The sequence below is a fragment of the Mauremys reevesii genome, linkage group 1 (assembly GCF_016161935.1).
Source record: "Mauremys reevesii isolate NIE-2019 linkage group 1, ASM1616193v1, whole genome shotgun sequence".
In the NCBI taxonomy this organism is placed as follows: Eukaryota; Metazoa; Chordata; order Testudines; family Geoemydidae; genus Mauremys; species Mauremys reevesii.
Window position 1 is genome coordinate 237,584,132 of NC_052623.1, and position 22,976 is coordinate 237,607,107.

Genomic DNA, 22,976 nt, shown 5'->3' on the forward strand with positions numbered 1-22,976 from the left:
TTCAGTGACTGATATATTTGCATTTTAGGTGGAAGACATTCTTTCGGATAAAATCACGGAAAATTGGAAAGACTTCCACAAGGCTTTGCAGACCTGTGACCCTAAATGTACAGGCATTATTAGCAGAAATCAGCTAAGAAAAATTGTACAGATATATTGTCCCTCTTTGTCCGATGAACAATTTATAAAGTAAGCTGCTGGCATCTGACTATTAATTTATGTAACTTTATTAACTTTCTCTCCATATTTTTATAAAAAAGTGGTGTTTTGAATCTTGGGATACTTCAATTTGCCTTAAGCTTTAGAGAAAATAAAATGCCACCAGGCCAATCAGTAACCTCTATTCTGCAAGTGATCAGCTTGCAGATTTCCTCTTTATTTCCATGGAAGTTCCATTAATGAAACACTGGCAAAATTGGGGTCGTATGGTTCAAAGGATAATTTAAAAAGGTAAAACAAGCCCATTCCTCAAAGTGAGAATTGGGTGTGATGGAAAATGTATCTTTAAAAAAAAGTATTAACTGTTTCCAAATGGAAATGAATATAACTACCCACATTATCTTATTGTAATATTCTACAGTAGTATCTTGTAATGAACAATTCGAGAGCCTTGATTTTAGGAGAACCCTTGTAAACTGGGACATGACATAATCAGCTCTCATTTTGATCATTGGCCAATTGACAACTACATTTCAATCTAAAAAACAATGAACATCCCAAATCACATATGTGTATGGAAACAAAATCTATATCTTGTAAAAGAGGAGTGGATTGTATTAGGCATTTTATTGCCGTGGCATGTCAGTCAGGCTCTAATTGGCTCTAATTTGCTCACTATAAGCTGTAACATTCTTTACGTGCAGCCCTGTGATTCTCCAGAAGATGTGGGATTCTTTCCTACCTTTCAAAACATCATAGGAAAATCAAAGGAATCTGTGCCAGCCTGAACCTTGTGACCCAGTGTCCTGATGATCAGTATAAGTGAGGAACAAACACAACAGCATCAATAGGAAATGGCTTTCAGAAAATAATTTTGATCTTGAAATATGAACGAGTACAAGTGTGATCACTGAGATAAAATTCCACTGCATCTGTTTTCCTTTCCTGTGAATTTTGTAGAGAAAACGTTGAGTGCCATGCATGGGGTTAATAAGAGTCAGGCACCTAATTCCCTGAACACTGTATTAAAAATACACCCTTCTTGTCATCAGTCAGTTTCATGGCTCACTGTTGTATAATATATACACATCATGACCACTGATCATGAGCAATTACTTATCCTTTGAGTATTGGATAACTGGCTGTCATCATTCACACACTTCTCCAGAGCTTGTGTTTGTCAGTCTGTTTGGTTGTTTGGTTGTTTGAGGGACCGTGTGCTCTGGCTGGCAGTTGGAGGCAGGTTTGAAAGCTCGAAGCCTCTGGTAATTGGCTGAGCCTTAATCAGTGGGCGGGGCATTCACTCAGGCCAGGGCTTTATAAAGCCGCGCCCAAGCGACCAGGGAGCTTTGCGATCAGGGGCTGCTAACAGGGAGTTTCGCAAGGGAGTTGGGAAGGGGAGTGGGAAGGGAGTGGGAGTCCCTTGCTGGCCCTAACCCCTTCCCTGTAGTCCCCCTAAAACCTATAAACCAAATCACATTTCAAAACCCCTTTCTGTAAACCACCCTTCCATTAACTAGGAGACAATGCAGGCAGAAGCCCAGCAGCAGAGTGGGGGCTATCCAGTTTATTGCACTGAGTGTTGCATGTATGATTACCTGCCCTGTGGGCGGGTGGCGTATGTGTGCAGTCAGTGCAAGGAGGTCCTGGCCCTCAGAGACCATGTACAGACTTTGGAGGCCAGGGTGGCGGAACTGGAGGAGCTAAGAGAGGCAGAGAGGTATGTTGATGAGGCTTTCCGGGACACTGTAGAATTGTCCCACCTCCGCTCAGACAGCCCCTGCGCTGTTGAGGAGGAAGAACAGCCCAGGAAAGTAGAGCAGTCAATGGGAGCAGAGGGAAACCTTCCCGTAGTTGGGACCCTCCTTCCAGATGGTGCTGGGGTTGCCTCTCCGGGGGAGGGAACTCCAGTTTCTAGGAAAAGGCAGGTGTTAGTAATGGGAGATTCGATTATTAGAAACATAGATAGCTGGGTTTGTGATGACCGGGAGAACCGTATGGTGACTTGCCTGCCTGGTGCGAAGGTTGCGGATCTCTCGAGGCATCTAGACAGACTTATGTGTAGTGCTGGGGAGGAGCTGGTGGTCATGGTACATGTAGGTACCAATGACATAGGGAAGGGTAGGAGAGATGTCCTGGAAGCCAAATTTAGGCTGCTAGGGAAGAGACTGAAATCCAGGACCTCTATGGTGGCATTCTCAGAAATGCTCCCAGTTCCACGCGCAGGGCCAGGTAGGCAGGCAGAGCTTCAGAGTCTCAATGCATGGATGAGATGATGGTGTAGAGAGGAGGGGTTCACGTTCATTAGAAACTGGGGAAACTTCTGGGATGGGAGGAGCCTATACAGGAGAGATGGGCTCCACCTAAACCAAAGTGGAACCAGACTGCTGGCACTAAACATTAAAAAGGTTGTAGAGCAGTTTTTAAACTAGGAGATGGGGGAAAGCCGACCACTGCAGAGGAGCATGTGGATCGGACACAGACTTTTCTTAGGGGAGAGTCTGATGATAGAGAATCTCCAGGTTATAGTCAGGAGCAGAGGACTGAAGAGTATAATGTAAGGGCCGGATCAGATGATAAACAGTCACATAAAAAAGAATCTGGCACATCAGAAAAAGGCAGGCTAATAAACAGGGACAAGTTTTTAAAGTGCTTGTACACAAATGCCAGAAGTCTAAATAATAAGATGGGTGAACTAGAGTGCCTTGTGATAAAGGAGGATATTGATATAATAGGCATCACAGAAACCTGGTAGACTGAGAGCAATCAATGGGCCACAATCATTCCGGGGTACAAAATATATCAGAAGGACAGAACAGGTCGTGCAGGGGGAGGAGTGGCACTATATGTGAAAGAAACTGTAGATTCAAATGAAGTAAAAATCTTAAGTGAATCCACATGTTCCATAGAATCTCTATGGATAGAAATTTCATGCTCTAGTAAAAATATAACGTTAGGGATCTATTATCGACCACCTGACCAGGACAGTAATAGTGATGATGAAATGCTAAGGGAAATTAGAGAGGCTATCAAAATTAAGAACCCAATAATAGTGGGGGATTTCAATTATCCCCATATTGACTGGGAACATTTCACTTCAGGACGAAATGCAGAGATAAAATTTCTCGATACTTTAAATGACTGCTTCATGGAGCAGCTGGTACGGGAACCCACAAGGGGAGAGGCAACTCTAGATTTAATCCTGAGTGGAGCGCAGGAGCTGGTCTAAGAGGTAACTATAGCAGGACCGCTTGGAAATAGTGACCATAATACAATAGCATTCAACATCCCTGTGGTGGGAAGAACACCTCAACTGCCCAACACTGTGGCATTTAATTTCAAAAGGGGGAACTATACAAAAATGAGGGGGTTAGTTAGACAAAAGTTAAAAGGTACAGTGACTAAAGTGAAATCCCTGCAAGTTGCGTGGGCCCTTTTTAAAGACACCATAATAGAGGCCCAACTTCAATGTATACCCCAAATTAAGAAAAACAGTAAAAGAACTAAAAAAGAGCCACCGTGGCTTAACAACCATGTAAAAGAAGCAGTGAGAGATAAAAAGACTTCCTTTAAAAGGTGGAAGTCAAATCCTAGTGAGGCAAATAGAAAGGAACACAAACACTGCCAACTTAAGTGCAAGAGTGTAATAAGAAAAGCCAAAGAGGAGTTTGAAGAACGACTAGCCAAAAACTCTAAAGGTAATAACAAAATGTTTTTTAAGTACATCAGAAGCAGGAAGCCTGCTAAACAACCAGTGGGGCCCCTTGACGATCAAAATACAAAAGGAGCGCTTAAAGACGATAAAGTCATTGCGGAGAAACTAAATGGATTCTTTGCTTCAGTCTTCACGGCTGAGGATGTTAGGGAGATTCCCAAACCTGAGCTGGCTTTTGTAGGTGACAAATCTGAGGAACTGTCACAGATTGAAGTGTTACTAGAGGAGGTTTTGGAATTAATTGATAAACTCAACATTAACAAGTCACCGGGACCAGATGGCATTCACCCAAGAGTTCTGAAAGAACTCAAATGTGAAGTTGCGGAACTATTAACTAAGGTTTGTAACCCGTCCTTTAAATCGGCTTTGGTACCCAATGACTGGAAGTTAGCTAATGTAACGCCAATATTTAAAAAGGGCTCTGGGGTGATCCCGGCAATTACAGACCAGTAAGTCTAACGTCGGTACCGGGCAAATTAGTTAAAACAATAGTTAAGAATAAAATTGTCAGACACATAGAAAAACATAAACTGTTGAGCAATAGTCAACATGGTTTCTGTAAAGGGAAATCGTGTCTTACTAATCTATTAGAGTTCTTTGAAGGGGTCAACAAACATGTGGACAAGGGGGATCCGGTAGACATAGTGTACTTAGATTTCCAGAAAGCCTTTGACAAGGTCCCTCACCAAAGGCTGTTACGTAAATTAAGCTGTCATGGGATAAAAGGGAAGGTCCTTTCATGGATTGAGAACTGGTTAAAGGACAGGGAACAAAGGGTAGGAATTAATGGTAAATTCTCAGAATGGAGAGGGGTAACTAGTGGTGTTCCCCAAGGGTCAGTCCTCGGACCAGTTCTATTCAATTTATTCATAAATGTTCTGGAGAAAGGGGTAAACAGTGAGGTGGCAAAGTTTGCAGATGATACTAAACTGCTCAAGATAGTTAAGACCAAAGCAGATTGTGAAAACTTCAAAAAGATCTCACAAAACTAAGTGATTGGGCAACAAAATGGCTAATGAAATTTAATGTGGATAAATGTAAAGTAATGCACATTGGAAAAAATAACCCCAACTATACATACAACATGATGGGGGCTAATTTAGCTACAATGAATCAGGAAAAAGATCTTGGAGTCATCGTGGATAGTTCTCTGAAGATGTCCACGCAGTGTGCAGAGGCGGTCAAAAAAGCAAACAGGATGTTAGGAATCATTAAAAAGGGGATAGAAAATAAGACTGAGAATATATTATTGCCTTTATATAAATCCATGGTACGCCCACATCTCAAATACTGTGTACAGATGTGGTCTCCTCACCTCAAAAAAGATATTCTAGCACTAGAAAAGGTTCAGAAAAGGGCAACTAAAATGATTAGGGGTTTGGAGAGGGTCCCATATGAGGAAAGATTAAAGAGGCTAGGACTCTTCAGCTTGGAAAAGAGAAGACTAAGGGGGGATATGATAGAGGTATATAAAATCATGAGTGATGTCGAAAAAGTGGATAAGGAAAAGTTATTTACTTATTCCCATAATACAAGAACTAGGGGTCACCAAATGAAATTAATAGGCATCAGGTTTAAAACAAATAAAAGGAAGTTCTTCTTCACGCAGCGCACAGTCAACTTGTGGAACTCCTTACCTGAGGAGGTTGTGAAGGCTAGGACTATAACAGTGTTTAAAAGGGTGGCTAAGTCCATAAATGGCTATTAGCTAGGATGGGTAAGAATGGTCTCCCTAGCCTCTGTTTGTCAGAGGGTGGAGATGGATGGCAGGAGAGAGATCACTTGATCATTGCCTGTTAGGTTCACTCCCTCTGAGGCACCTGGCATTGGCCACTGTCGGTAGACAGATACTGGGCTAGATGGACCTTTGGTCTGACCCGGTACGGCCTTTCTTATGTTCTTAATGTTTTTACCATGATTTTCAACCATTTTTTGTGATGAGAGAGCTGTGCTCAGGGTGGAGTCCAGAATTACAACCAATTTAAATTCTAAAATGATTTCTACTTAACGTTTCAACATCTTGTATCAGAAAACGATGTTGGGGAGGGAAAGCCCAGAAAAGAAAACCAGAAAAAAAATGGTCAGTAGAGGTCTAATCCACCACCATTGCAGTCAATGGATATTTTGCCAGTGTCTTCAGTGGATACAGAACTGAGCCCTGAATGATTCATTCTGAAAGGTGCTGAGCACTATGACTATGATCCAACAATGCACATAAAAAGCGTTTTAATATGGTATCAGTCCCATTCAAGGGGACTACTTACATACTCAGAGACTGGTGCTGCTAACATCGCCTAAGTTGAGCACATGCTTATGTGCTTGTTGGATTGGGGCTAGAATCTCAGAGCTTTGCAAGATCAGACTTTCTAGATTAGATGGGTTGATTTTGCAATGATCTGATAGGACCTGATGCAACCCAATACAATGTATACCTGACAACAGTGGAGGGCATTCATGAGGCCTTTGTAGAATCTGCATAAATTCCACTTTCTAAGGATATCCAGTTGTACTAGCTAGGGATAGTTTAAATATATTTGTGCAGCATACACAGGCATGGAGCATGAACTCTCACTCAGCCCATCCTTTGGTCCTGGTTCTGGAGAGCATCTCTATTCAGGACAGCACTTAAGCACATGCTTGAGGGCTATCCTGAATCAAGGCCTTTGCTAAGATGTATATGTCCAGGAGCACTTCATCACACCAAAGAAGAAATTCAATTCTGAGGTTATAATGAATGCAGGTTTTATGTTCAACAAGGTATTATTGCTATTGATGACTTATTTGATTGGGTTTTTTTGTTTTAAGGGCTACATAAGAAATGGGGATTGATTAAATTTGAAATCCATGGATGAAAACTTACTTGGCAACTGCCAGACAACTCTCTAACTCCACATTCTACAAGCCATTACCCTCTGATCCCACTGATGATTACCAAAAGAAACTACACCATCTGCTCAAAAAACTCCCTGAGAAAGCACAGGAACAGATCTATACAGACACATGCCTGGAACCCTGACCAGGTGTATTCTATTTGCTACCCAAGATCCATAAACCTGGAAATCCTGGACGCCCCATCATCTCAAGCATTGGTACTTTAACAGCAGGATTGTCTGGCTATGTGGACTCTCTCCTCAGGCCCTATGCTACCAGCACTCCCAGCTATCTTCGAGACACCACTGACTTCCTGAGGAAACTACAATCCATCAATGATCTTCCAGAAAACACCATTCTGGCCACTATGGATGTGGAAGCCCTCTACACTAACATTCCACACGAAGATGGACTACAAGCCATCAGGAACAGTATCCCCGATAATATCACGGCTAACCTGGTGGCTGAACTTTGTGACTTTGTCCTCACCCACAACTATTTCACATTTGGGGACAATATATATCTTCAAGTCAGTGGCACTGCTATGGGTACCCGCATGGCCCCTCAGTATGCCAACATCTTTATGGCTGACTTAGAACAACGCTTCCTTAACTCTCGGTCCCTAACACCCCTACTCTACTTGCGCTACATTGATGACATCTTCATCATCTGGACTCATGGAAAAGAAGCCCTCGAGGAATTCCACCGAGATTTTAACAATTTCCATCCCACCATCAACCTCAGCCTAGACCAATCCACACAAGCGGTCCATTTCCTAGACACTACTGTGCTAATAAACGATGGTCACATAAATACCACCCTATACCGGAAACCCACTGACCGCTATACTTACTTACATGCCTCCAGCTTCCATCCCGGACACACCACACGATCCATTGTCTACAGCCAAGCTCTAAGATACAACCGTATTTGCTCCAATCCCTCGGACAGAGATAAACACCTACAAGATCTCTATCAAGCATTCTTAAACCTACAATACCCACCTGCTGAAGTGAAAAAACAGATTGACAGAGCCAGAAGAGTACCCAGAAGCCACCTACTACAGGACAGGCCTAAAAAAGAAAATAACAGAACACCACTAGCCATCACCTACAGCCCCCAACTAAAACCTCCCAAGCTACTCATCTAATATTTACAACCTATCCTTAAAGATGATCCCTCACTCTCACAGATCTTGGGAGACAGGCCAGTCCTTGCTTATAGACAGCCTCCCAACCTGAAGCAAATACTCACCAGCAACCGCACACCATACAACATAAACACTAACCCAGGAACCTATCCTTGCAATAAAGCCCGATGCCAGCTCTGTCCACATATCCATTCAAGTGACACCATCACAGGACCTAATCACATCAGACACACCATCAGGGGCTCGTACACCTGCACATCTACCAACGTGATATATGCCATCATGTGCCAGCAATGCCCCTCTGCCATGTACATTGGCCAAACCGGACAGTCTCTACGATAAAGAATAAATGGACACAAATCTGACATCAGGAATCATAACATTCAAAAAACAGTGGGAGAACACTTCAACCTTCCTAAACACTCAGTGACAGACTTGAAGGTGGCAATTTTGCAACAAAAACTTCAAAAACAGACTCCAAAGAGAGACTGCTGAACTTGAATTAATATGCAAACTAGATACCATTAACTGTGGTCTAAATAAAGACTGGGAATGGTTGGGTCATTACACCAATTGATTCTATTTCCCTATGTTAAGTTCTCCTCACACCTTCAATGGGCCATCTTAATTATCACTTCAAAAAGTTTTTTTTCCTCCTGCTAACGATAGCTCATCTCAATTGATTAGACTCTGCCTGTTGGTATGCATACTTCCACCTTTTCATGTTCTCTGTATGTATAAATATCTCCTGTCTGTGTGTTCCATTCTATGCATCCGAAGAAGTGAGCTTTAGCTCACGAAAGCTCATGCTACAATAAATTTGTTAGTCTTTAAGGTGCCACAAGTACTCCTGTTTTTTTTTTACTTGGCAAATAATTTGCTATTCACCTTGTATTCTACCAGACTTGGGCCTTATTCTTTAAAAAAAGATGCTTTTACTCACATCAGGCCACCAGTACACACATTTTTCAAATGGGGATTTATATGTTACATGTTATTTAAGACCATCCTGGGAAAATATTGTGGGGAAAGATTATGCAGAGAAACAGTGGATGGCACTGTTCGTTCACAGCTCTAAAGAGGTTAGGGATGCTGTATTTTAAAATAATAAGTAAAATATAATTGACTCCTTTAAACATGCACAAATTGGACATATGACTGTCAAATCTGTGTCGGAGTTGTTATAACCAGACCGGGGATTTAACTCAGATGCTTTGGGGATGTTGCATTACACAAGGTTTTTGAGTAAGGGTGATGAAGAGAATAAATTACATTCTGAATTCCAGTGTTTTGGCCACATCAGTCTTATTGATTTGAAATGATACTTCTGCTGTTGGGGGCTTCAGTTATAATTGGGCTTTTGGCACTGATGTGACTCATCCTGAGGCACTTGAGGACAATGCTGCTTTTACTGAGGCAGAATGGTTGGCAAGCCTGTCCCAGATGGCTTCCTGTGAGATGACATTCAGACTGAGGAAGAGAAGGGACAATTTTTAAGGACATTTGGAAGCCTTTTGTAGATTACATTTCCAAGGCAGATGTTGTTCCTTAGTGTTTGTGTCTGAGTCCATCCATTTTCAGGATGAACTTATTTGAATGGAGCTGGTTGGATGGTGTTACAACATGGTGACTCCCTTTTCTCTCCATGATCCTGCCGCTCCCTCCACTCCTGTTATTGGTTTAGGGTAGCAGATTAGATTTATTAAAATAAAAAAAAGTTTTGATGTGGATTTATCACAAGGAGGGTGCTTGCTTGAGGAGGTGTTATATCTTAAGTTACAAGTCATTTTGTATCACAGGTTTGTTGGTTTGCTTGTTTGTTTTTAAATAAAAGTCTAAATGGGGAAAAATAACTATTTTGTAGACTAAACAGAATGCTGTGGATTCACAGTATAATGCACTTTCATTCCTTTCCATTCTTTCATCTAAGAATCCCCAAAAGCTTTACAGACATGAATTGTCTCATAAAGCTAAATTGAGCTCTGTGAGCTGGGTATTAGTTTCCCCATTTCACAGATGAATTAAACTGAAGCACAGAGAGATCACCCCGTGAGTCAATGGCAGAGTGACCCCAGTCTCCTTCTCTAACCACTGGACACACAGGCCCTCTATCTGGGAAGGAAGTTCATTATTTTGGTAATCTTTGCCATAATATATGCATATTGTGCCTTACTCTCAACTGTGTACATTAATTTCAGTTCTTTATTTTATCTAGGCTATGCCATAAATTTCAGGATATTTCTCCTGATGGGATCCTTTACAGGATGCTTTTGGAGAGCTTAGGAGTTGCTGTTTTACCTGGTGATTTAACTGGTATCAGCACACAGATCTCAAACGGAAGTCAACAGAGAGAAGAAAAAAGACAGACAGATCTGTCAGAGAGGTACTGTGCTTTATTGATACAGATGATTCCCTATCAAAATTTAAAAATATTGATACCATTATAAAGGAAACTTCCAAAAAGACTGAGCATTTGCTCTGTATGTCAAATGCTAAGTGTTGTTTTATGCAGAGCTTTGGGTCTATGCATAATCCCTAAATAATCTGACCTCCAAAGTATTGCATCAGAAGAGCAAATGTATGGTTTATTCATCAAAATCTTTTGGACTCAAGTAAGAACTGTTGAGCTTACTTCATTTATTACAAAAGGGGTACATCCCACCAAGTCATCAGTGACTTTGTTGATAAGCAAGGCTCTCAGGGTTTGTTTGTTTTTTCTAGACAGCATGTAAAGTATAGATTATGAATCGCCATGGAATCATTGAGACTTCATCTTTTGGGATTGAGCATTCTCAGAGCTCCACAAATCAAGACTGATTTGATTCTGATGGCTGTAGGCTTCTCAGTCTATAGCATCATTGCATGCCTTTTTGCACTCAAGCTACGAGGACATTTGAGTCATCGATTCAATTTCTCTTCAGTTACTTGAAGCTTTGGTCTATGTGGAAATACCTGTATAATAGCCAGTAAAATCTTCCATAATGGGGTGGGGTATATTTCTCCACAAAAAAATGTGGGTTCAGCCTAAAAACTGTGAATCTTCTGAGATCTTGCACAGATCTCCAGGGTCCTTGGTCCTCCACACTGGCTCTGAGCCCTTGATGGCTCTGCAACTACTCCCTGACAACACAACTTGCACGGGCTCCCTAAATGTTGCTAATCCCTAGGCTACATCCCTTAAAGGGGGTTCACCAGCAAGGAAGGAGTATGGGAAAGTTAATTCAGATTATGGCTATTCCATTGGGTGTCAGTGGGGACAATGCCCTGTCTAGTAAGTACAGTGAGCCATTCCTAGGGTTTGGGGGAAAACAAGACATGCTGGAAGCAGTGTGGCTCTGTGGAAAAGGCGCACACCTGGAATTTAAGAAAGCTGGATTCTAGTCCTGGTGGTGGATGAAAAGCAAAGATTATAGAGTACAGCATCAGAAAGCCTTGCATATCAGCAAAGTCACTCCTCTTTACTTTCATCATTATGTGTTTCAGAATTTCAAACATGTTAGATTTAATTTTCTATGTGAACTACTAGTGATACTTTATTTAAAAGCAGTTAATGAAAGTGTTTCATTAAAATATTTTAGTGCTAGAAGTTAAAATTTTAAGGTTATTATCGAGTTAAGGGAGTACTATAAAATATACTTAATAAATCTATAAAAGATTAGACTGCTGAATATTCTACATTTTGCTCATACAGAAATATATGCTTTCAGACTTAACAAAAATAATTGTGTTAACTTACTTTTTCATGGACAATAGTAAATCCATAACAAATGTGAAATGGATGCAACCGGGACATATTACACACACTTTTATTGTACATCTTCTCTGTCTTCAAAAGTTATTGCATATTTAATCATGAGTTATTCTAATGGTTTGCCGACGAATATTGTAGTATTTCAAAGGGAGGGTTATATATTCTATGTCTGGAGATTTTTCTTTTAAGGACTGAGAAAGGATATGCTAATCCGCTCATTGCACATAAAGGAAAAAAAGTGGAGGTTGCTTATTTGGGTTACTAGGAGTGGGAAGCTGTGAATCATGGTGTTATATGACTATGTCCTATGGGCAGATATACAGAATATCACTGATGCCATTTCCAAAGGCCACCAATTGTTACACCTTTCCAGCAGGTGGTAAGACGACATTAGCCTGATTCATCTCCCTTTAAAGTCAATCTGAAAGACTCCGATTGACTTTTTTTGGCATTGAATTGGGTCCCATGATGGTGGTTAAAAATGTTAATGGGTAAAAGTAGCTCCCCCAAGGCTGGGAAATCAGAAGATCCAAAATGAACTGGTAATCAGCTCCCATATTTAGATGTGAGTGGTCTCTACTTCAAAAATAAATAGCCTGTGGCAATATCATGCAATCAGTTTTTACAAACATCAGTTTAAACACGGGTTTCTGCTTAACAACTGATTGCACAACATGGCCCTTGGAATCTGCATGGGCCTTAATTTGTACTCACTATAACTTTGTTTAGGCACAAAAATAATATTTCTGGTGTTATTGTCCTGTTTATTGTTAAAATAATCCAGTTAATTATTGAATCAAATGTTTTAAAGTAGAAAACACAAGTGACTTGTTTTCATGCGCAGTCTTTCAATTTTAGAATGAAACAGATTGAAGATCAAGCCAGTAAGCATACCAAGAATAGAACTGTCGATGAAGTAATTGAAAGGCTCAAGGACAGTGTGATACAACAGGAAGCAACTATTAAAGACAGCTTTCTTGCCTACAACAAGCAACCAAATGGAAAAATTAGTAAAGATGATTTCCGGAAGGTAGGGGAAATGCTAGGTGTTTTTCTTTATCTTTTTGTTTTTCCTGGAAGATGGTTTGTTGTTTTATAGTGGTGCCTATTCACACACCTACAGCCAGGTCAGTCATTAATGAGCTGGAGCATGTTCACATGAGCTCCTTGTTAATAGCATAAAGAAGAATCAGCTTTCATTTCAAAAGAAAAAAAAGTCAATTTCTAGTTCCTTTTCTTGCAGAGATTGCCTGGAAAACCCAAACTGATTTCTAATGTCAAAAAGAACATGCTGCTAGACTCCATCTCCGCAGCAGGTGGCTGGGGAATTTATAGAACCAGACTCCAACCTACCACACACCTTCTCTGTAAAATGAGTTAGTTACATCTGAGGTGCATCCCAAAATTTTTTTTTAGTTAGCCATCCCCAAAATCCTTATGCCCCGTGCATTGTGGTGTGATCACATCACAGCTGAGAGAAATTGAGTACCTTTGGGTGGAGGAAGGCAGCAAAACATTGTTTGCAGACAAACCAAAAATTCCAGTGCTGGTCCTGCTTGTTAAAATTTTAATCCTCTCTGAAGTGAAGACCAAGCTGGCTGCTGGTCATTCAGGCCACTGCTATGCGTCAATAGCAAAAAGCATTGTATGTAAGCACATAAAACAATTCTCTGGTTATAGAAGCTGAAGTCCCTTCTCATCTTCAAGTCAGGTTTCAAGTACTTTGTCCTAGCATGCCACTGCTCTGAGACTTGCACATTCAGTGCCTGTGTTGGGGAAATTGTCCCCCAGCTAACTAAGGACCTTTTAGGCCATATAGAAGGAGGGGAGAATCTCTCCTGTAGTGTGCACTTAAAAACTGACTTTAGTTAATCAGATTTTACTGTGCTCACCACAGTGACTAACGTGCTCCTGTGGTTATTAGATTTTTTGGCAGTTTTTGATAGTGTGGATCAGCAGACCTGGGTACAGCACTTGGGTGCTAGAGGATCAGTACGACTGGGGCTATCTTGAACTGATTTAGTTTTTTACCCGTGAGTGCTCCCAGTTGGTTTTGCTTGGTGAATTTTCAGTACTACTAGGATTGTATGTGATGTTCTTCAGGGTCTGTTGTAGCTCTGATTACTTGTCACTCCCTGTATGTTGCCTCTTGAAGAGATTTAGGACTGATATGAATTTGCTGTGGTACAGATTTTCACTCTCTCCAGACTTCAAGAGAAAAAGTATTGCCAAAGTTTGGTGTTGGGTGGCTAGAAACTGGCTGAGATTAAATATCAGCAAAATGGAAATTATCCTGGTTGGGTCAGACAGGAGAAATTATGGGAGAGGCATTTCCTCGGGCCTCCTCCAATTAGAAGGGGAGGTACTTCCGACTGCTAGTGTGGGCAGAGTCTGCACATTGTCTTTATCCAGATGCTGATTTGGAAGAGCAGTGGGAGATAGCTGTGGTGAAAACAGGATTTACCATGTCAGTGAGACCTTTAAAAAATGGCAGCACAGCTCCCTTAGGACTTCTTAAGAGACTAGGTTTACCTCGGTTTGCCAGTAAAAATTTCATCTCTCATCAGTGTGCAGAATGCTGTGCACTTCTTCATCTGGCTGCTCTCCTCCTCCCAGCGGTGGATGTATTTCTGTGATTCTATGTGTGCATTGCAGAAGTGCTCTGAAATGAGAGGTGCTAAGTAATTGTAAAATGTTATTTCTTTGTCTTATTGTTAATAATAATAATAAATAATGCATGTATTAAGAATAAAATTGCAGCCTTGCCTCCCACATGCTGATCTGTGCTATATACCTTTGGGACATTGGCTTTGGATTACTGCAGTGTGTTCTACAATGTGGTACCTAAAAGGCTTATTTTGTTGCCTGGAGCTAATGCAGCAGCATGATTAACATTACTGGTAGGCAGAGGGAACTCCACCTACCTGCTGCTTTTTTCTTTGCATTAGCTGTCTGTGTGAAAGTTGGATTTAAGGTTTTGGTATAACACTAAAAGCCCTTAATTGACTGTTTTACTAACCTCACTGTTCTTCTGACACCCTACAGATTATGTATGCCTCTTTTAAGGGTTGCTAGTACACAAAGAATAAAGAACAAAAATCATCATATATCTGCAGCCATTTGTGCTACCATCAGATCTCATAAGCTAGGCAGTTTCAGGCTTCATGAATATTTGGATGGTATATGGTCTGGGAACTCTCACCTGCTGACGGATGTGGTTCCTCTTATTAAATGTATATCTAATCACTATAATTTCAAGTCTATATAAACCATAGTTACCATAAATATGAAGAGAAGAGGTAAATGTTCAGACCTATCCAGGTTTAGCTATGTAATCAAAACCCCATATGGTCCTTTGAAAGTGTACACCAAGGAGCCCGGACATTTATTTGAAAGGATGGAATGTAAGGAACAAACATTTTCTGATTTCCCTTTTGTTTTATTTTTTCACTTTGACAGGTGTTGGAAGATCATGGGATGCCAATGGACGATAGCCAGTTTAATCTACTGACTGAGAAATTAGGATTCCCAAATGGAGGGCTGAGTTATCTTGATTTTGTAGCAGTATTTGAAGGTAGATGAACATTAATGACAATCTTACATAAAACAAATCTTTCATGGAGTTTTCTCTCTCAATATTATATAGGGCCAATAGGTGGGTAATTGAGAAGATATGGGCTGTGTTGTTGTCAGGATGCTACATATTCCTGTCACTCCTGATCCAGCCAAGCTGTTGATCATCTAACCCAGTATCTGAGTGAGATTGGAACATGAATGAGAGTGAGCTGGTTAAAGCTCAGTACAGATAGGACTGAGATGTTAATTGTAGGGTGTGGAAAGCAATCAGATGAGGCTGATCTCTCCCCCTTTGATTGAGGGTGGCTCCCATTATCCATTAGTTGAGCTCAGAATCTTAAGAGTTGTAGTATTGGCACCCCAGTTGCAGTTGGATGATTTTACAGCAGCATGGTCCAAGAAGGCTTTTCTACCACTTGAGCCTGGCCAAAAGATTGCAACCACTTCTTTCGGATATGGAACTTTGTACCATGAGCCATTCCTTTGTCACTTCAAGACTGGATTACTGCAATCTGCTCTACGTGGAGCTACATTTCAGGTCAATCTGAAAACGTAAACCAGTGCAAAATATAGTGGCTTGTATATTAAGTGGTGCTTCTCAGTAACAGCACATGTCCCTGGTGCTCCATGATCTGCACTGTTATCTTTTGGTTTGTGGATTGAATTGAAGGTATTACTTTTAATTTATAGAGCCATAAATGGCTGGGGACCTTGCTACTTAAGAGACTTCCTCTCCTCTCCTGCCATAATGCCACTGTTGTGATCAGCAGAGGTGCTTCAGCTGGATCTCCCTTCATTTAAGAGAAAGGGGGCTGGAAGTAGAGCATGCTCCATGAAAAACACTCCGCTCTGAAACAGGCTTCCCCCCGATCTGAGATAGCCGAAATCTCTTGCCTTTCAGCATGCACTGAAGGTCACAACTATATGTAGAAGCTGCTGCAGAAGGGGGCTGTTGAGGGAAATCAGAATTGTAGTAGGAAGCAGAATGTGGAGTCTGCTGGAGTTTAATTTCATGTGTTTTATTGCAGGAGTGCCCAGAATCTTGGAGAGGCAACCCTTTTTTATTTGTTGTGTGCATCTCAATAAACGAGTAAAGTGTAGGCGAGGATTGTATCAGTCATTGGTTTCGGTATTACCTGGTAGCGGTTATAATGTACCTCAGCTATAAAAAATGTTCTCAGCTCAGGAACAAACTTTAACAAAATTTCATCTAAACTGACACAGGCCGCGGAGCTGGGTGATGCTATATTTGGACTGATTTTGTATAGCTTTTGTTCTGTCCAGGATTCATGGTCCATTTTGGTCAATTTCACAGTCTCATAGGATTTAAAAAATCTTAAATTTCATGATTTCAGCTGTTTAAATCTGAAATTTCACAGTGTTGTAGCTCTAGGGGTCCTAACCCAAAAGGGGGCTGTGGGGGAGTCGCAGGGTTATTGTAGGGGGGTTGCAGTATTGCCACCCTTCTGTTCCCCTGCCTTCAGAGCTGGGTCCTCTGCCAGCAGCCACCGCCCTCCAGCCACCCAACTCTGAAGGCAGCGCAGAAGTAAGGGTGGCAATACTGTGACCCCCTACAATAAATTTGCAACCCTCCCACTGCCCTCTTTTGGGTTGGGATCCCCAGTTTGAGAAACGTTGGTCTCTCCTCTGAAATCTATATAACATAGGGTAAAATACAAAAGACCAGATTTCAGAGGGGAGACCAGATTTCATGGTCCGTGACGAGTTTTTCATGGACGTGAATTTGCTAGGGCCCTATTCATTATTATTGTAGTGCCCATAGACACCAACTTTCCCTGGTGCCGGTGGGTGCTCACGCCCCCCACTTCCCTGGCCTCGCCCCGACTCCACCCTTTTCCCGCCCCTGCCCTACCCCCATTCCAATCCCTTCCCCAAAGTCCCCGCCCCAACTCTGCCCCCTCCCTGACACTATTGGACCCCTTCCCCCAAATCCCCGCCCTGGCCCCACCTCTTCTCCGAGCGCGCCACGTTCCTCCTCTTTCCCCCTCCCTCACAGCGCTTGCCGCATGAATCAGCTGTTTTCGTGATGCAAGCGCTGGGAGCTGGGGGAAAAGCGGGCACACAGTGCGCCCAGGGGAGGTGGTGGAGGCAGAGCAGAGGCGGAGGTGAGCTGGGGCGGGGAGCTGCCAGTGAGTGCTAAGCACCCACCAATTTTTCCCCGTGGGTGTTCCAGTCCTGGAGCACCCACGGAGTCGGCACCTATGGTAGTGCCTGGAAGCCCCAGGGAGGGATCAAGGTTCCACTGTGTTTATACACAACATGTACACGGCACAAACGTACCATGAGGGGATCGTTCTTGCTCCAAAGAGCTTGCAGTCTAAGTAGTAATATGATGTGTCCTGCTAGGATCACTAGCTTCACATTCTTTAACCTGTTTTTTGTTGCCATTCTTGGCAATTGGCTTTCTTCAGGGAGATAGGGAAGGTGAATATCTACATACTGTAGGGTTTGACTCTGTCACCCTGACTCATGGTGAGTAGTACCAACCTCACTCCATCTGTAGTCAGATTGATTTCAGGGCAACGTGAGCAAGGGTAGCAGACTCTGGTCCTTAAGAGACAAGAAACAATCATAGTTCATTTTCCCAGGCAACAGTTAGATCCAGGAGCAATAGGTGAAACCTGAGTGTCATAGGTAATTACTCATTCCTACTTTCTTTTATATATTTTTCTCTTACTTTTCTGCTTTAGTTCCAGATTTTCTGGGTGAAATCCTGACCCCACTGAAGTCAATGGGAGTTTTGCCATTGACTGCTGTGGGGCCTGTTTCACCTGTATTCTGACTATTTTGATCATTTTCTCAAAGGTGTACAGTTCTGATTTCTTCACTGCAAGCAGTTGCCATTATTTCACCTGGCTTTAGATATAGGAGAAGGGGAAGAATTGACTTGTAGCTGGCTGATGCAGTATTAAGGGCATTCCTTGTATCAGCCCTAACATTCATAATTTTGACCTTGTCCAACCATCTGTCCATCAGAACATCCTATACTGTCTCAAAGAGCCTACTAAAATATGCCTGATAGCAAAGTAACATCGGTACAATCAAAGTAAAACTGGACATATTCACTAGAGCAATGTTGCAGTGATTTACTCAGGAGTCTTGTGACATTTGGTCTTTTTCTTAAAGCCCCAATTCCTGGGAGTTGTGAGAATCTCTACTTCCATTTTTTTTAAAAGTTACCAGTCATCATAGTTGCATAGGAAAATTACCCAGATTTTACATAGAGGTTTAAAAAACAGAAGGCAGAGAAAAAAATGAATTTATTATTTTATTAAAATATGATTTTAAGTCAATCTCATGATTTTGGGGGGGAAATGATTCTTGGGTTTTGAGCACTTGCCGCTAGAAATACTATTGATATCTGGCATTATCCTACTTTCTTTATGTAAGTAAAACTCCCATTGACTTTACTGAGATGATAACTTCAGTAGGAATGTTGCCTGAATGAATAGTAGTGCAGGGTCAGGTCCCAAAAGACTGGATGTGTGGAAAGCAGGGGCTAAAAATGAGAATCATAGAAATGTAGAGCTGGAAGGCAGTGGTGAGCTCCAGCCGGTTCGCACCGGTTCGCAAGAACCGGTTGTTAAATTTAAAAGCCTTTTTAGAACTGGTTGTTCCAGGACAACTGGTTCTAAAAAGCTTTTAAATTTAACAAAGGCTTGGGCAGCTGTCCACCCGGCCCCAGCTCACCTCCCCCTCTCCCCTGAATGCTCCGCCCTCCTTCTCCTCTCCTTCCCCTGCTTCCCGCGAATCAAATGTTTGCGGGAAGCCTGAAACAAGCAGCAGGCAGGTAAGCCGGGCGCGGGGGGAAGGGGGGTGGGACGGCGCGCACGCAGCTCAGTCCGGCTCCCGCTGGCCCCAGCCGAGCGCCCCAGCCTGGTCCCAGCCAAGCACCACCGGCTTGGGCTGGTCCCGGCTGACCGGCTCCGGCCCGGCCCGGCCTGGGGTGTCGGGCCCTGCGGCGCCGGTCGAGGTCCCAGCGGAGCGGAGCGGACCCGGTCCCGGCCCCAGGCAATGTGGTAAGGGGGCAGGGAGCAGGGAGTGAGTGTTCGGTGGGTTGTGGGGGGATGGATAGGAGTCAGGGTGGTCAGAGGGAAGGGAACAGGGGGATTGAATGGGGGCAAGGGTCCCGGGGGGCAATCAGTAAGGAGCAGGGGTTGGATGAGGTGGTGGGGGCAGTCAGAGACAGAGAGAAGGGATCGTTGGATGGGGAAGGGGTTCCGGGGGGCCATCAAGAATGAGAGGAGGGGTTGGGTGGCGGCAAGGGGCAGTCAGGGGACAGGGAAGGGGGGGATGGGTCAGGGATCCCGGGATGTGTGTCAAGGAACATGGGAGGTTGGATGGGGCACGACCCCTGGGGGGGCATGACCTCCTCGTGAGGTGAGGAGGAGGGAACCGGTTGTTAATATTTTGGCAGCTTATCACTGCTGGAAGGGACTTTGAGAGGTCCAAGTCCAAGAAACAGAAAGGCCCACAGCGGATGGCTTTTAATGGTTTCTTTGTTCGTGGGAGGGAAGGATAGTGTTTTTTATGTTTCCAAGTTATTTTTGTCCTCATGTCTGTGTCTCAGTGGGTTAAAATACATATAGATTTTAAAAAGAAAAGAAGTATTCTCTTGGGAGGTTCTGTTTATTTAACTGATTAATAAGAAGAATTCTGAGGGGGAAAAATGTCAGGAGATACATTTTTCTGTATAAGTTTATCTCATTTTTAAAGTTCAAGTGAAATAAAAATACTTTGAAATTGTAAAACATATGAGGATTGTTGAACATATGGATGATGATGAACCTACAGGTCTGCTACATTATTTAATCTACTGGGTGAACTACTATCATTGGGTCTTCTGGTTTCGTGACTCTGAAAGGCCAAAACCTATAGGTTGTGATCCTGCAACACCCCCCTTGTTTGCAATCCTTTTGACTTTAATAGCGTTATTCATATGAGTAAGGGTTAAAGGATCAGTCCCTTAGTTAGGCATATATATATCAAGACGAACAAAAAAAAATTGCAAAATTAAATTATATAAATATACGTTCAGTTATACATATCGTATCTATGATGACAGTGTGTATCTATATCTAGAGAGAGAGAATACATGACAGCATGGTATGGGAAGGTTTAATTAACAAGAGTTTGTTCTCCAAAACAAGTGCCCAATAAAACCTTTCCACCTCACTGCACTGCCATCTATTCTGTATATGCCACTAATGTTGCAGGAAAACTATTTTAAAATGCTTTAGAGAGTTAAAACATGTTATTTAGACTATTTTTCATTTCCCTCTCTCGTAAACCAGATACCTTAGTTACCATGAGTCCAGCTGCACAGGGAACAGAAGGAGCTGTAATAACCTGTAATGGTGACTCAAAATAGCTTTTCTATTGCCTAAAAATATCATGGCCCTTCCAGGATTTAGAAGCAAATGTAGTGTCCCCCACTAGGAAGCTGGCAGTCTCCTCTTTGTGATCTTTCAGGGCTGTGAGATTATAGACATAGAAAAGCTGGCACTTGTGCAGGATTGAATCTCACCTGCCCTGACCCTCAGATAGGGTAATTTGGGGGGCGAAATTCCACAGTTGGGCTGAGAAGGAAGAAGTATTTTGCTGACAGATTTATTTAGTTGCTCATGGCTGTTTGAAGCTACTGAAGGTTTGAGTATGTTAGAATGACTTCAAGGGAGATGGGTTAGTGTGCAGTGAGTGGGCGGTGGTGGTGCAGTCGAAGATGGGTCACAAATTCATTTTTGTGGCATTGTCTGCAGCAATGCAGAACCTGTGTTCCTTCTCACGCAGGGTATGTCTAGACTGGACCTGGAAGGTATAATTTCCAGCTCAGGTAAACATACCCATGCTAGTTCCAATCGAGATAGCATGCTGCTAAAAGCAGAAGTGTAGCCGTCGCAGCAGGAGCAACTAGACAGGCTAGCCGCCCTGAATACAGTCCCTTCTGAAACCCCCTAAGTATGTACTCGAGGCAGCTAGCCCTTCCCGATGCTTGCACTGCCACTGCTATACTTCTATTTTTAGCATGCTAGCTCAATCCCAGCTAGCATGACTCTGTCTACCCGAGCTGGAACCTACACCTTCCAGTGCCAGTCTAGACATACCTTCAGACAGGCAAGATGAAGACCAGTCACAGCTCTCCTGTACTCCATCCTCTCCTCCAGTTTGATACCATCCTCATTCAGAGCAACACTCAGGAACCAAAGAAGGCTAAAGTAAAAGCAAAAAAACAATAACAAAAAGTTCCACCTCAACTGTGTCTTCTGCACTAGAGCTGACCCACAGGGGGCTGGAGGTTTTTTTCTCGTTTTGTTTTTGCTTTCACTGGGAGAAACCACTGTACCATTGAGTGAAGCAGGAGCTGAGGCAATTTCTGTAAACCAGATGGACATTTACTAATACTGTATACAACTATGGAAGTATGTAATGTGTGAAGCCTAAAGAATGTGATGGGTTTTTTTAAAACAATGTATTGTATATGATAAATAAATAAGACAACTCCATTGGTCCAATTTGTTTAATACTAAAGAAAAAGATATTCAAGTCACAGATTGCTTTACTTTGCTTTAATTATTTCAGATCCCAGATTGAATGGACCAGGAACTACATTATATTGCAGTCCAAACCACCGAGTAAATAGCACTAAATTTCACTACATGACTGCTGAAGAATGTCTAAGTCAATTTAATGATAAACTGATGGAAGGATATGGGGTAAATAAATGCAACTGTTGATTACTTTTGACAGTATAGCTAGTTATGTTAAAAATATTTGTTAAAAGGTATTTTTAAGTGGAGTTGTCAGAAAAGTGACTCTATAAAAAATGATATTGGGGTTCAATATTTATTCTCTTCCAGTGACTTCCAGAGCAAACATACCATACTCAGTTTACAATTCAAAAGCTGATTTTCTAATTGCTATCCCTGCAAACTCTTCCTGGGATCTGAGACCCAAAATATTTTTTCTAATCCTTTTATTGTCACTAGTAGTAAAGACTGTGCAACCAGAATCGGAACAGACACGTTGATGGTCCGCAAAGAACAAAGTCCAGATGAATCTTCCATATCAATATTGATTAAGCACTGCTACAAATAAAAAACTTTTTTGTTGGGAAAATAAAAGCAGTTTTTTATATACCCTCTTTTTCAGCTATAGCCACAGTTTAAGAAAATATTATTTACATTTCAACAAAAGTAAACAGCTCTTCTGCACTTCTTAGACGTGCGAGTATCCCCATTAGTGTGATTACTAACAGAAGAAAAGATCAGACCCATGATGCCTAAAGATTTCAATGAGCAATGCAGTGCCCTTACGCAAGAAAGCAGATTTTTCCAGAGATGACACCAGTAAAAATCTAGAGGTCCTGGAAGAAAGCACTGATTTCACAAGGAATTGAAATAAAACAGCTTATTATTAAAATGACATTAAAATACAAAGGTGAATTGTTGAAAAGTGCCCCTGTTGGATAGGAGCCCAACATATCCCATCACTATTGGCTGGTGCACTGACCAATAGCAACACAACATTGTATCCTCTTGTTAGGACTTGATGCAATCACGAGCTGGTTGCTGCCATGATAGGAGTGTAGGACTATTCTCATGGCCAGCCACTGAATATAGACAGGGTATTGTGACAACAGCACAGAACTGCCAGGCCAAATCAGATTTTCTGCTGATGTGTATATAGGCAAAAAACAATGGAGCTGTGCTCATTTACACCATCCTAGCATCTGT

General features: G+C 42.1%; 1 protein-coding gene across 11 annotated transcripts in view; it reads left to right on the plus strand.

Moving 5' to 3' along the window:
* Positions 1-22,976, plus strand: part of EFCAB6 (EF-hand calcium binding domain 6) — a 171,592-nt gene that overhangs the window by 87,176 nt on the left and 61,440 nt on the right. For all 11 annotated transcript variants that reach the window (XM_039512058.1, XM_039512059.1, XM_039512061.1 and 8 more), the window contains 5 exons: positions 29-189; positions 10,111-10,278; positions 12,505-12,676; positions 15,106-15,220; positions 21,823-21,956. In XM_039512058.1, coding sequence (XP_039367992.1) covers positions 29-189; positions 10,111-10,278; positions 12,505-12,676; positions 15,106-15,220; positions 21,823-21,956 — 750 coding nt within the window. The remainder of the gene's footprint in view (positions 1-28; positions 190-10,110; positions 10,279-12,504; positions 12,677-15,105; positions 15,221-21,822; positions 21,957-22,976) is intronic.